This window comes from Macaca mulatta, chromosome 16 (genome assembly GCF_049350105.2).
Source record: "Macaca mulatta isolate MMU2019108-1 chromosome 16, T2T-MMU8v2.0, whole genome shotgun sequence".
Taxonomy (NCBI): domain Eukaryota; kingdom Metazoa; phylum Chordata; class Mammalia; order Primates; family Cercopithecidae; genus Macaca; species Macaca mulatta.
Window position 1 is genome coordinate 61,896,586 of NC_133421.1, and position 14,234 is coordinate 61,910,819.

Sequence of the window (14,234 nt, forward strand, 5' to 3'; positions counted from 1 at the left end):
CACAGACCACCTCCGGCTCCTGTCTGGAAGTATGGAGATCAGAGAGCTTCAGGCACAGCTGGGTTCACAGCTGCACCATTTGGAGCACTGGGCTCATTAATATTCATGAGCCATCCCCACCAATCGGCAAAGCGGATGCCATTAGCTTAGCATCTGTCGGGTTTTTGTGAGGGTTGCGCGTGGAGTTTTTTTCCCCTTTTAAATGAACTTCTTCTGACATTTTGGATTTGCCTCTGTAGGTTTTCTATCCTCGCCTTGCTCTGCTGCATCATATAAAGGAGAGACCCAGGGGAGGCGGGCAGGAAAGAGGGATGAATACCAGCCAGGGCTTTGCATCTGCCTGTTGACAAACTTTATTTCTCTTTCAGCACCTGGCACCTCAGACAGGCTGCGAGGATGGAAGCAGCATCAGGTAAATTATACCTAACAAGGTTCATGCCCAGAACTGTGAGAAGAGTTGGATCCCAGCTCTTTGGAAGACAATCCTTCCTCCAGTGGTGAAGTTGAGCTGCACACACAATGCAGGAGGGCTACAGAGCACAGTTCTAAACCATTATTTCCATGCTGATAAATTCATGATTTATGAAAGGAACTACTGCCAGCCCTCACTCCCTCCCTCTCTGCTACAGCTTGTTAGACACAAATTGCCAACAACAATCTTAAATACTTGCATTTTATTTCAGGCCAAAGCCCCTCCACTCTGAACTAAATGCCATGACAGTCCCACAGCATAGGCTGGTAGTAAAAGAGCCCACAGACAGGGTAGGATAGTGAGAGGAGGGAGGAGTGGGTGAGAGGCAGGGGAAGAATCACACAAGCAAACCTAAGAGTAAAGCAATGCAGAATGCCTGTGGCACTCGGCTCCTACCAGCTCTGGCTCTCAGTGGAGATGAAGAATGGCAGCAGGAGGCGAGAATGCCTCATTGTCTGAAGGAGAGCGTGTTGTTCCTCATCTCCATCCCCAGAGCCCTCTCTTTCAGGCAGGCAGAAACAAAGCCCTCGCACCCCCACTGGACTGCTCAATACAGCAGAGATGCTCGCGGTGGAAGCCCTGGAGGCAGGGAGCTGTTACCAAAGGAGAAGAAAAGGATTCAAAAAAGAAAGGAGCCCACTCTAACCCTGCAGAAAAGATAGCCACGTCTCCGCTTTATAACCAGAAGAGACAGTGACAGCCCCGACAGTCTTTTCCAAAATAAAGGCTCCTGGCTGTTGTTGTTTCTTCTGGCTGTGGCCAGCCACTTCTCTCTCAGGCATGACCATGAGCTGTTGTGCAGGTCTCAGGCTCCACTCAGCCAGGCTAAGGTCTCGGGACATAAATCCCCAGCAGCAGAAGTCACAGCACCAGTTCCATTCAGTGGTATCATTGAAAGAAAAAGCAAGAAGGTGGGAGAGTAAATATTCATCCCACTGTCCATGCAAGAAGGTAGGCAAGAGGCCAGCCTCCCAGAAACAAAGTGCTCTAGGGCTACAGTAGAAACTGAAGCCAGCCAAGATGGGGATACAACACAACCACTCCCGTTGGGACAATGTTCAATATGGCAGCTTAGAATTGCCACATACAGGTCCCCAAAACTGGTCACCTGAGGAGATACTCCTGGTCCTACATACAAATGACCTACAAAAACTCAGCCCCCAGGAGAGTAATATGGGGTTCTGTTCAAAATCAACAGCCCCTGGGCCTTATGCTTAACTTACAAACATCTGCACAGTATTTATTCCCATGGAAGAGGCATACGGGGCTGTTATGACTGACCTCTGTCAATCAGCCCAAACAAAGGCGACTAGAAGACACTAAGCAGCCCAGCCTCCCACAATACCTGCCCTGTGCCCAGTCCCACATGAGTAAGTCTCCTGGCCCGTATCTTCTCTGACCATCTCAGAGCAGAACCCAGAGCTCACTTTTCCAAAACTGTTTCTAATTGACCAGGGTCTAAAGGCACAGCATGGTCTCCTCCCACAGCCCTCCTCACAGACTGAAGAGTGGAGGTTCCCTCATTGGGTCTTCCAAAATCACAGCATAATGGTGAGGAGAGGGGTGGGAGAGTGGGACTTTCCAAGGAAGGAACCTCAGAGTCAACAACTGGAGCCCACACTTCTAAATGGTCCTTTTCTTCACTGGGAGGTGGTGAGGGAGAGTTCCTCCTACCCGATCTTGGAAGAAAGCAGCAACTGGAAAAGAGTGAGAAAAGGAAAAGAAAGGTATGAACAGCTTGGGTAACATAGTGAGACCCCATCTCTACAAAAAAATAAAAATAAATTAGCCACGGATGCTGGCATGTGCCTGCCCAGCTACTCAGGAAGCTGAGGCGGGAAGATTGCTTGAACCTGGGAGGTCAAGGCTGCAGTGAGTTATGATCACACCACTGCACTTCAGCCTGGGCAACAGAGTGAGACTCCGTCTCAGAAAAAAAAGAGTATGAACATATAAACAAAAATGAATGGAAGGGAAGTCTCTCTGAGCCTATTCTGACTCAGGAGGCTGCCCAATTAAAAAAAAAAAAAAATGGCTGGGCATGGTGAATTATTTGAGTCTGGGAGGTGGAGACCATCCTGGGCAACCTGGCGAAACCCTATCTCAATTTAAAAAAAAAAAAAAAAAGACTGGGCACGGTGGCTCACACTTGTAATCCCAGCACTTTGGGAGGCTGAGGCAGGCGGATCACAAGGTCAGGAGATCGAGACCATCCTGGCTAACACGGTGAAACCCTGTCTCTACTAAATATACAAAAAATTAGCCGGGCGTGATGGTGGGCACCTGTGGTCCCAGCTACTCGGGAGACTGAGGCAGGAGAATGGCGTGAACCTGGGAGGCGGAGCTTACAGTGAGCCGAGATCATGCCACTGCACTCCAGCCTGGGCGACAGAGCAAGACTCTGTCTCAGAAAAAAAAAAACAGATAAATGCAAGTGAATGGATAAACAAAATGTGGTTATTTAGCCATACGAATGGACTGTTATTTAGCCATAAAAATGGGGGAAAAAAAGGAGAAAAAAGAGCAATGAAGTAATGATGCATGATAAAATATGAATGAACCTTGAAAACATTATGTTAGATGAAAAAAGCCGGTTACAAAAGACCACAAATCATATGACTCCATTTGTGTAAATGTCCAAAATAGACAAACGCATAGACACAGAAAGTAGACTAGTGGTTGCCAGGAGCTACGGGGGAGGGAAGGACAGGGGAGTCACTACTCACGGGTACAAGGTTTCTTTTGGGGTGATGAAAATGTTCTAAAATTGACTGTGGTGGCTGACAGTTATACAACCCTGTGACTATATTAAAAACTACTGAACTGTACCTAAAAAGGTAAACTTTATGGCAGGTAAATTTTATGTCAATAGAGCTATTAGGCCAGGCACGGTAATCCTAGCCAGTAATCCTAGCACTTTGGGAGGCAGAGGCAGGTGATCACCTGAGGTCAGGTGTTCGAGACCAGCCTGATCAACATGGCAAAAATCCCATCTCTACTAAAAATACAAAACTTAGCCGGGCGTGGTGGCACTTGCCTGTAATCCCAGCTACTCAGGAGGCTGAGGCAGGAGAATCGCTTGAACCCAGGAAGCGGAGGTTGCAGTGAGCCAAGATCATGCCACTGCACTCCAGCCTAGGCAGAAGAGTGAGCCTCTATCTCCACAAAAAAAATAAAAATAAAAATAAATAAGGGAGGGAGGAGGAATAAAATACCGAATAAATGAGAAAGCTTTCCCTTCTCTCTCCCCAGGTTTCAGTAGGAGCTCCTGCTACCCAGTGGTAGGTTAACACAGACCCACCTGGATAGAAAGCCACACACCCAAAGAACAAGATCTCTTGAAAGGCTACCAATGCTATGACATTACTTTCCCTAACAAATGGACACCTCTCTGGTCCAGGTTATAGCAAACCTAGCCCCTGCTATCTCAAAGAGTACTCCAGTTACCTCTTAGGCTGGTCTCCTTTAGCCAGGTGAGAAGAGCTCTGCCTCTCTTCCTGGGCCCAGCCACAGTTTGACATAGCATATCGAAGAATGGCATCAGACACAGTCATGGTGCTTCGGCCCTGGACACAGGCTTCTATCTCAGGCACTGAGAGCTGGCTTTGCAGGAAGAGGTGCAACTGACTGTCGGACAAGAGAACCACACTCTGCAGGACCCTGGGGAAAATACAGGTAGCACAACACAGAGCATCACCCTGAGGAACTGCTGTCCATTCCCCATCCTCTGAAGAACTTCTGGTTACCTGAGCAGGGAGCTCCATCCTGCCTGGCACCTCCCTCCACCCCGCCTCCACCCTCAGTGGCCAGCACCAGCCGTTCTGTCCACTCACTTTTCAAGGAAGTGCTGCAGACCTTGTCGTCGCTTCTCAATGAACTCATCTGAGGTGCCGAAGAAGGTTGACTTCCCAGGAAGTTCAGGAACAGGCCTGTGGAGCCACATGATATAACACCCACGATAACTCTAACATCTAAGATAGTCATTCTAGCCTCTGATCAAGGAAATACCTTGAAAACAAGCCTCATCAATACAATTAGCATTTTTTTTTTTTTTGAGACGGAGTCTCGCTCTGTCGCCCAGGCCGGAGTGCAGTGGCGCGATCTCAGCTCACTACAAGCTCCGCCTCCCGGGTTCACGCCATTCTCCTGCCTCAGCCTCCCGAGTAACCAGGATTACAGGCACCCACCACCACGCCCAGCTAATTTTTTGTATTTTTAGTAGAGACGGGGTTCACCGTGTTAGCCAGGATGGTCTTGATCTCCTGACCTCGTGATCCACCCGCCTTGGCCTCCCAAAGTGCTGGGATTACAGGTATGAGCCACGGCCCCTGGCCACAATTAGCTTTTAATAAGGGGTGGTGCTAACATTGACTGACTGCATGCCAAGTGTCAAGCCAGACTGTGCTAAATGTTTTATAAACATTATTTCATTTAGTCATCCCAAAACCCCATGAGAAAGATATTAGTAAACTCACTTTAGATCAGAGAAGTTAAGTAAATTTCTCACTGTTACACAGCTAGTAAGCGGCAAAGCTCATATCGGAACCAGGTCTATGACTATAAAACCCATGCTGATACATTATTTTTGTCTGTTTGATTTTAGAGACAAGGTATTGCTTTCCAAGCTGCTCTCTCCAGGTTGCCCAGGCTGAAGTGCAGTGGCATAATCATGAGCATAGCTCACCACAGCCTCAAATTCCTGGGATCAAGTAATCCTCCTGCATCAGCCTCCAGAATAACTATGACTACAGGCACGTGCCACTGTGTGCACCTAATTTATTTATTTATTTACTTAGGTATCTGTAGAGACAGAGTATTGCTCTGTTGCCCAGGCTGGTCTCAAACTCCTGGCCTCAAGTGATCCTCCTTCTTTAACCTCCCAAAGCACTGGAATTACATGTGTGAGCCACCAAGCCCAGCCACACTATGTTGTTTATGAAACCCACTCCCGGCTAGGTACCGTGGTTCATGCCTGTCATCCTAGCACTTTGGGAGATTGAGGTGGGCAGATCACTTGAGCTCAGGAGTTCAAGACCAGCCTGGGCAACATGATGAAACCTCATGTCTCCTTTAAAAAAAAAAAAAAAAAAACAGCTGGGCGCAGTGGCTCACGCCTGTAATCCCAGCACTTTGGGAGGCTGAGGCGGGCAGATCATGAGGTCAGGAGATAAAGACCATCCTGGCTAACACTGTGATACCCCGTCTCTACTAAAAATACAAAAAATTAGCCGGGCATGGTGGCATGCGCCTGTAGTCCCAGCTACTCGGAAGGCTGAGGCAGGACAATGGCGTGAACCCGGGAGGCGGAGCTTGCAGTGAGCTGAGATCACGCCACTGCACTCCAGCCTGGGCAATAGAGCAAGATTCCGTCTCAAAAAAAAAAAAAAAAAAAACAGGCCGGGTGCGGTGGCTGACGCCTGTAATTCCACCACTTTGGGAGGCAAACGCGGGTGGATCATCTGAGCTCAGGAGTTCAAGACCAGCCTGGCCAACATGGTGAAACCCTGTCTGAATTGCTTTAAACAGGAGGCAGAGGTTGCAGTGAGCCGAGATCGCACCATTGCACTCCAGCCTGGGCAATAAGAGTGAGACTCTGTCTCAAAAATAAAAATACAAAATACAAAAAGTAGGCTGGGTGCGGTGGCTCACACCTGTAATCCCACCACTTTGGGAGGCCAAGGCGGGCGGATCACCTGAGCTCAGGAGTTCGAGACCAGCCTGACCAATATGGAGAAATCCCATCTCTACTAAAAATACAAAATTAGGCCAGGCATGGTGGCTCACGCCTGTAATCCCAGCACTTTGAGAGGTCAAGGCAGGCAGATCACCTAAGGTCGGGAGTTCGAGACCAGCTTGACCAACATGGAGAAACCCATCTCTACTAAAAATACAAAAACTTAGCTGGGCATGGTGGTGCATGCCTGTAATCCCAGCTACTTGGGAGGCTGAGGCAGGAGAATCCCTTGAAACTGGGAGGCGGAGGTTGCAGTGAGCTGAGATTATGCCATCGTACTCCAGCCTGGGCAACAAGAGTGAAACTCTGTCTCAAAAAAAAATTTTTTTAAATAAATAAAAATAAATATACATAATTAGCCGGGTGTGGTGGCACATGCCTGTAATCCCAGCTACTCGGGAGGCTGAGGTAGGAGAATCGCTTAAACCCAGGAGGTGGAGGTTGCGGTGAGCTGAGATCGAGCCATTGCACTCCAGCCTGGGCAACAAGAGCGAAACTCCATCTCAAAAAAAAAAGAAAGAAAGAAAAAAGAAAATTAGCAGGGCTTGGTGGCGCACCCCTGTAATCCCACCTACTCAGGAGGCTGAGGAAGGAGAATCACTTGAACCCCAGGAGGTGGAGGTTGCAGTGAGCTGAGATCGCGCCGCTGCACTCCAGTCTGCTGGACGGGACAGGAGCAAGACTCCATCTTAAAAAAAAAAAAAAAAAAAAAAAAAAGGCCAGACACAGTGGCTCACACCTGTAATCCCAGCACTTTGGGAGGCCAAGGCAGATAGATCATGAGGTCAGGAGTTGGAGACCAGCCTGACCAAAATGGTGAAACGCCGTCTCTACTAAAAATACAAAAATTAGCCAGAAGTGGTGGTGTGCACCTGTCATCCCAACTACTCAGGAGGATGAGGCAGGAGAATCCCTTGAACCCGGGAGGCAGAGGTTGCAGTGAGCTGAGATTGCACCACTACACTTTAGCCTGGGTGACAGAGTGAGACTCCGCCTCAAAAAAAAAAAAAAAAAGAAAAAAAGAAATCCACACAAACCATCAACTATTGTTTTTAAAAAGGAAGAAACTGGCCGGGCGCGGTGGCTCAAGCCTGTTAATCCCAGCACTTTGGGAGGCTGAGACGGGCGGATCACAAGGTCAGGAGATCGAGACCATCCTGGCTAACACGGTGAAACCCCGTCTCTACTAAAAATTACAAAAAACTAGCCGGGTGAGGTGGCGGGCGCCTGTAGTCCCAGCTACACGGGAGGCTGAGGCAGGAGAATGGCATAAACCCGGGAGGCAGAGCTTGCAGTGAGCTGAGATCCGGCCACTGCACTCCAGCCTGGGCAACAGAGCCAGACTCCATCTCAAAAAAAAAAAAAAAAAAAAAGGGCCTGGTGCGGTGGCTCAGTCCTGTATAATCCTAGCAATTTTGGGAGGCTGAGGCAGGCGGATCACCTGAGGTTGGGAGTTCGAGACCAACCTGACCAACATGGATAAACCCCATCTCTACTAAAAATACAAAATTAGCCGGGAGTAGTGGCGCATGCCTGTAATCCCAGCTACTCAGGAGGCTGAGGCAAGAGAATCACTTGAACCCGGGAGGTGGAGGTTGCGGTAAGCCGACACTGCACCCGGGCAACAAGAGCAAAACTCAGTCTCAAAAAAAAAAAAAAAAAAAAAAAAAAACCATATTTCCCAGCCAGGAGCGGTGGCTCACGCCTGTAATCCCAGCACTTTGGGAGGCCGAGACGGGTGGATCACTTGAGTCCAGCAGTTTGAGACCAGCCTGGCCAACATGGAGAAACCCCATCTCTACTAAAAATACAAAAACTAGGTAGGCGTAATGGTGGGCACCTGTAATCCCAGCTACTTGGGAGGCTGAGGCAGAAAGAATTGCTTCAACCTGGGAGGCGGAGGATGCAGTGACATGAGATCACGCCGTTGCACTCCAGCCTGTGCAACAGAGCAAGACTCCATCTCAAAAAAAGAAAAAAACATTATTTCCCAGCTGGGCCTGGTGGCTCACACCTAATCCCAACAATTTGGAAGGCGAAGGCAGGACTGCTTGAGTCCAGGAGTTCAAGACCACCCTAGTAACATAGGGAGACCCCCATCTCGACAAAAATATTTTCCAAATTAGGCAAATGTAGTGGCATGCACCTGCAGTCCCAGCCACTCAGGAAGCTGAGGTGGGAGGATTGCTAGAACGCAGGAGGTTGAGGCTGCAATGAGCCATGAGGGCGCCACTGCACTCCAGCCTCCGTAACAGAGCAAGACCCTATGTCAAAAAAAACCACAAAAAACCCAAAAAACAAAAAAAGAAACAACTTATTTCCCAATTTCCTTAGTGCCTGGTATGTTGCAAGTTCTGTTCATTGTCAACTCCAGTACCTACATAAGCACCCAAAACAGACCCAAGAAGGAAGCAAGAGCAAACTCACACCAAACCAGCATTTCTCTGTAGCTGCTTTCTCAGCCACACAAACTCACGGTAGCGGCGCCGCACACAGGAAGTCTTGGCAGTAAAGGCTTTGCTGTTGGTCTATACATGAAAGCACATGAAGTACATGAAAAGGGTTTAGTGGAAAAAAGACAAGTTCACATAAGCTCCCTATCACTGCTCTCACTGAGGAGCCATGCCATCAGGCCACAGACCTGATCAGGTCCCCAACTAGAACAAAGTGCCACCAGGCAGCCCAAAAGCAACTCAAAGACATACCTCAAACTCTCTTTCCTTTCCTCCCTCCCTTTCTTCCAAGTCTTCTGTCTCGGGTCCACCAGAAACACTCAAAAATAGGTTACACCTTGCCGTGTGCGGTGGCTCACACCTGTAATCCCAGCACTTTGGGAGGCCAAGGAGGGTGGATCACTTGAGGTCAGGAGTTCAAGACCAGCCTGGCCAACATGATAAAACCCCATCTCTACTAAAAAAATATATATTCAAAATTAGCTGGGCATGGTGGCACATGCCTGTAATCCCAGCTACTTGGGAGGCTGAGGCAGGAGAATCGCTTGAACCCGGGAGACAGAGGTTGCAGTGAGCCGAGATCACACCACTGCACTCCAGCCTGGGCAACAAGAGCAAAACTCCATCTCAAAAAAAAAAGGGTTACACCTCAGTACAAGCCCCTCAGCTCTGCAGAGCGTTGACCCCAATACAGAAGCTTGATGCACTCACATGAAGGAATATCTTATAATCCACATAAGAGTTCCAGGAGCCCTCATTCTGCACTCGGGGGTCCTGAACACGCACTGTAATCACCTCCTGTAGGTAAGAAAAACTCCCTCAGCTTCAGCTACAGAGCAAGGCAGCTCTGACAACACAGGTTGCTAGATTTTTCCACCCAACACCAACTTTCATTCATTCAACACCAACTTTCATTCATTCATTCATTCACTCAATTCAATCACTCAATTCAACAAATTTTTACTGAGCCCCACTACGTGTCAGACACTATTCTAGGCACTGGGAATAAAGCATGAACAAGAGACATAAGTCCCTGCCCCCATGAAGCTTACATTCCAGTATATTCCAATCAATGGAAAATTTAGTCAGAATGGAACCCCATTTCCTAGGAATGCCTCTGCTATTGATTTCTTTCTCCTGACTTTATTTTGAGCTCATCAGAACCACCAAAGTAATACTGCAGGAAGAACACTACTGAGTAATGATTTGCATCTCTGTGTCCTCTTTCCTCCTAAATCCCCTCTCCAACTTTTACCTACCTGTTCTCTGGAGACCACACTCTTACCTCCTGTTCTTGGTTCTCCGACATCCTACACCAAAAGCCCATTGGAAGAAAACATCTGATGAGGGATAGAGGATACAGGATCAAGATTAGTATGCCTCTGTTCTTACCATTCTTTACCAGGGAAAACCCTGAAAGTTTTTAATAGACGACCGTGGGGAAACCCAGGCAACACTTTTTGTTTTTGTAAAACTTAAGAGGAAGCAAAAAAAATACCCATTAGCTCAATGCCAAGCTAAAAGGCCCTGGGGAATTTGCCTCCCTTCTCAGACCAGGCCCTCAACTAGGCCACCTCTCCCCAAAGGGTGTTGGAGTCTACAGAAAGTTTGTCACATGCAGCCAAAACAGGCGGGTCCAGATGTAAAACTTTTGCCTTCAAGAACGCAGGCATAACAGGGTCTGGTGAGCACTCAGATCACAGCTTTGAAAGCGAGCCTAACAGCGCCCCCTCCCGGCTGTCTAGAGACAACCAAGTCCCCACAAACACCAATGCTTCTGCATTTCTCCCAGTCTCACTAACACCAGTCACCTCCTCACAGGTGAATCATAGTCCAAGGAGCACCTGAGTGGGTTGCCCAGTTGGGACCTTCCCTGTATCCAATCCATACTCTGGAACCCAAGCCAACTGTTCTAATGACTTCCTCTCCTGACATGCCATCCGGTTTGTACTTCTGCCCAAGCACCCCACAGCTGCACAGGTCGACCCAGGATGCATTCTGCTCCTTTGTAAAGATTCATTAAAGCCTCAGCCCTGATTTTCCCCAATGTGGCAGTTTACATGTATAGCGACATCACCCACTCCGACAAGGGGACCATGAAGGCTGCAGCACAGGGTTACTCAAGTCCAATGGGGCCCATGATGTCACCTTCTGTTAAAATACAGCACTAATCTTGTTACTTCCAGAACTATTCCAACAGCATCCACCCTGGCTGCCGCCTCCACCCCCTTCTCTTTTAAGAGCGGAACAATAAGGTTTAATTTCCCTTTCCAATTTACCTTGAAATGAAAACTGACTTCAGCCAGTATGTACTGCCAACAAATGATCCAGGCTGGCTCCTGGGAAAACAAGACTATCTCTAATATCTCTGAGCCCTCCCTCTCCTTCCCCCATACCCATTCACATACGCACTCATTTTTACAGTCCCACAATTAATTTTAAACACATTCTCTTATTAGTTCTGCCTTACCATTAGAAGATTGTGTAATGAGTTTCCTTCTGTTTTATGTTTTGCTAACACAAGACTAACATTTCAAAAGAAGGGGAACTTGTTTACACCATGAAATCAGCAAAGCAAACAGCTTTTTCAATTCTCTCCAATATACCAGAAGTATCTCCACAGACAAACACTGCATGCAGAAACGAAGCTGCATGGTCCATGACAAAACTGGGCTACACGGTGTTGAGCAAACCCAAGGTTTTGTGATTGCAGTACCATCTTAAATGGTATTCTTGCTGACAATCTGATTTTTATCTGATGCAGCCACCACCTTCAAGGGGTCCTGAACTGAAAGGTGGGAAATTCCAATTCCAGAACAACCCATATATGACATTCCAGATATTAGTCAAATGTCTGAGACCAAAAAGAGCAGACCCATTTGCTGTGAACAATTAACCTCCTTAAGTTGTTTTTTTTTTTTTCTCTTCTCTTTGCAGGCATTCGATAAACTGCCTGCACAGGAGCAGAGAGTTAAATACTCTGAAGTGTCTTTAAACAAAACCAACAATGGGAAAGACGATGACAAGGAAATCACAGTCATCCACTCAGTGGAGATCATACATCTTTTGTACCTTGAAAAAGGTTGGTCAAATTCAGGACCATAATTTAGTAACGAAATGATCATCATACACTTGGTCTCAGGAAGAGTTTGCATAGGGCCCTGCACTACTTTCATGAAGAAATTCTTCTTTCCTTTGGGGCCAATACCACTCAGAAACAAATAGCTGTTTTTTTTTGTTTGTTTGTTTGTTTTTTTTTTTTTGAGACGGAGTCTCACGCTGTTGCCCAGGCTGGAGTGCAGTGGCGCGATCTCGGCTCACTGCAAGCTCCGCCTCCCGGGTTCCCGCCATTCTCCTGCCTCAGCCTCCTGAGTAGCTGCACTACAGGCGCCCGCCACCGCGCCCGGCTAATTTTTTGTATTTTTAGTAGAGACGGGGTTTCACTGTGGTCTCGATCTCCTGACCTTGTGATCCGCCCGCCTCGGCCTCCCAAAGTGCTGGGATTACAGGCTTGAGCCACCGCGCCCGGCCGAACTGGCTTTTTTTTAAAAAAAAACCTCCAGAGGCCAGCCTGGCCAACATAATGAAACTCCGTCTCTACTAAAAATACAAAAAATTAGCTGAGCATGGTGGCAGGCGCCTGTAATTCCAGCTACTTGGGAGGCTGAAGCAGGAGAATCACTTGAACCCGGGAGGCGGAGGTTGCACTGCACTCCAGCCCAGGTGACAGTGCGAGACTCCATTGTCAAAAAAAAAAAACCCTCCAGATGGGCCAGGTACGGCGGCTCATGTCTGTAATTCCAGCACTTTGCGAGGCCCAGGCAGGCGGATCACGAGGTCAAGAGATCAAGACCATCCTGGCCAACATGGTGAAACCCCGTCTCTACTAAAAATACAAAAATTAGCTGCGCGTGGTAGCGCGTGCCTGTAGTCCCAGCTACTTGGGAGACTGAGGCAGGAGAATCAGTTGAACCCAGGAGGTGGAGGCTGCAGTGAGCAGAGATCGCACCACTGCACTCCAGCCTGGCAACAGAGTGAGACTCTGTCTCAAAAAAAAAAAAGGAAGAAAGTTGCAGTTGTAACTGTCCTTAAAAACACTGGGCCGGCGCAGTGGCTCCTGCCTGTAATCCAGCACTTTGGGAAACTGAGGCGGGCAGAACACTTGAGGCCAGGAGTTCGAGAACAGCCTGGCCAACACGGCAAAAACTCCGTCTCTACTAAAAATACAAAAATTAGCTGGGCATGGTGGCACGGGCCTGTACTCCCAGCTACTCGGGAGACTGAGGCATGAGAATCGCTTGAACCCAGGAGGCAGAGGCTGCAGTCAGCCAAGATCACACCACTGCACTCCAGCCTGGGCGACAGAGCGAGACCCTATCTCAAAAACAAACAAACAAACACTGGAACAAATACAAAAACCTAGACACCAAGTAGTAATTTCTAGCAACCACTATTCTTCATTAGATTCCTCCCCACAGATACCACTCCTCAAAAGAAAAAGCTCAGTTCTGCCTCTGGAGAAGAAGCAGAAAGTTCCTAACTTTAGTTCTATAATCTGGGAGATGGATCTGTACGTCATCCAAATAAGGCTAGAGTCAGTGACCATAGCTAATTACATAACTCGGTGTTAACTACATTTCCTGGGCCCTTTCAACCACATCTGAAGTTTCCTTCACTTTCTTCACCTGTACCAGCACCAGTAGCGCTGGTGAGTACCCAATTGTTTGCTGTTTACAAAGTAGATTCATCGTAAAGCTTCTAATATAGTAACAATACAAGGCTTTAGTCTCACCATTTATTTTCTCTCCCATTTAAACAACTTCAAGAGACAGGTTAAGAAAAAAATCAGGTGATTAAAGTAGATGGAACTACTGAGACTACCGTCCCTTCTTACTCAATCTTGAGCCCTTAGTGCCAGATGGCAGATAGCAATTCAAAAAGCTCTCCCTCCAATTATAAATATCACACGTACTAGATAGAGGAAGCTCCCAGTTCTGACCAAGCTTTGTGTGATCTCAACCAAGCAGTTATGCTCCATCTTTTTGTCCATCTCTAACCTACTCCTTTCACTTGGAAGGTAATTAACAACGGCGACCACAATCTACCGCAAGTCTCCCGTGTCCACGTAAAATACTCGCCATTGCCCCCAGTCTTAGCCGTTTAAGTAAATGTCCCCAGTCTTTTACTACGATCACTCCTCCTCCATTCGCAACAAACTAGGACCGAAAGGTCCACATGATCCTTCTTCCTTTCCGATTAAGCCGGGGGAGTAGGAAGTGAAAGATATACTTTGAAGGTAAACTGAAAAGTCGGTTTTTGGATCCCCAGCAAGCCCTTGCCTTAATGCCGGGTGGTAAGAGAGTCCCTCCCTAGGATGTAAAGCGATGCCACCATCCCGAGTGCCACTACTGACGCTCAAGCCTACGCCCCCTCACCTGAGCGCAGCCCCTACTCCCCGAGGCCCCGCCCACGCACTCTCACCTGAGAACAGCACCAGCTCCCCACAGCGACACCGCCCGCGCCCCACCATATAGCCAGATCACGGCTTCTCCTTCCGGGTGAGTCGCCGGTGCCC

The 14,234-nt window shown here is 48.0% G+C and overlaps 2 protein-coding genes and 1 long non-coding RNA gene across 6 annotated transcripts in view; 2 read left to right on the forward strand and 1 right to left on the reverse strand.

Moving 5' to 3' along the window:
- The window catches only part of SKAP1 (src kinase associated phosphoprotein 1), a 325,743-nt gene extending 314,002 nt beyond the window's left edge, over positions 1-11,741 (forward strand). The window contains exons 14-15 of one of the 2 annotated variants that reach the window (XR_013406615.1): positions 369-412; positions 11,597-11,741. The gene's annotated coding sequence lies outside the window, so the exon portion shown is untranslated. Of the gene's footprint in view, positions 1-368; positions 2,436-11,596 lie in introns of those variants that run through there. The other variant, XR_013406614.1, reaches the window with a different exon arrangement.
- SNX11 (sorting nexin 11) lies at positions 660-14,225 on the reverse strand. Of its 3 annotated transcripts, none has more exons than XM_077968595.1 (8): positions 14,141-14,213; positions 10,939-10,998; positions 9,945-9,999; positions 9,371-9,457; positions 8,634-8,734; positions 4,306-4,401; positions 3,920-4,132; positions 660-2,169 (listed from the first exon to the last, which is right to left on the reverse strand). In XM_077968595.1, the coding sequence occupies exons 3-8, from the start codon at positions 9,984-9,986 to the stop codon at positions 1,896-1,898; spliced, it is 813 nt and encodes a 270-aa protein (XP_077824721.1). In that variant the 5' UTR covers positions 9,987-9,999; positions 10,939-10,998; positions 14,141-14,213; the 3' UTR covers positions 660-1,895.
- LOC144335641 (uncharacterized) lies at positions 11,885-14,205 on the forward strand. Its single transcript, XR_013406636.1, has 2 exons — positions 11,885-11,960; positions 12,771-14,205. It is a non-coding gene; the product is annotated as an uncharacterized LOC144335641 (long non-coding RNA).
- Positions 14,226-14,234: the final 9 nt, after the last annotated feature.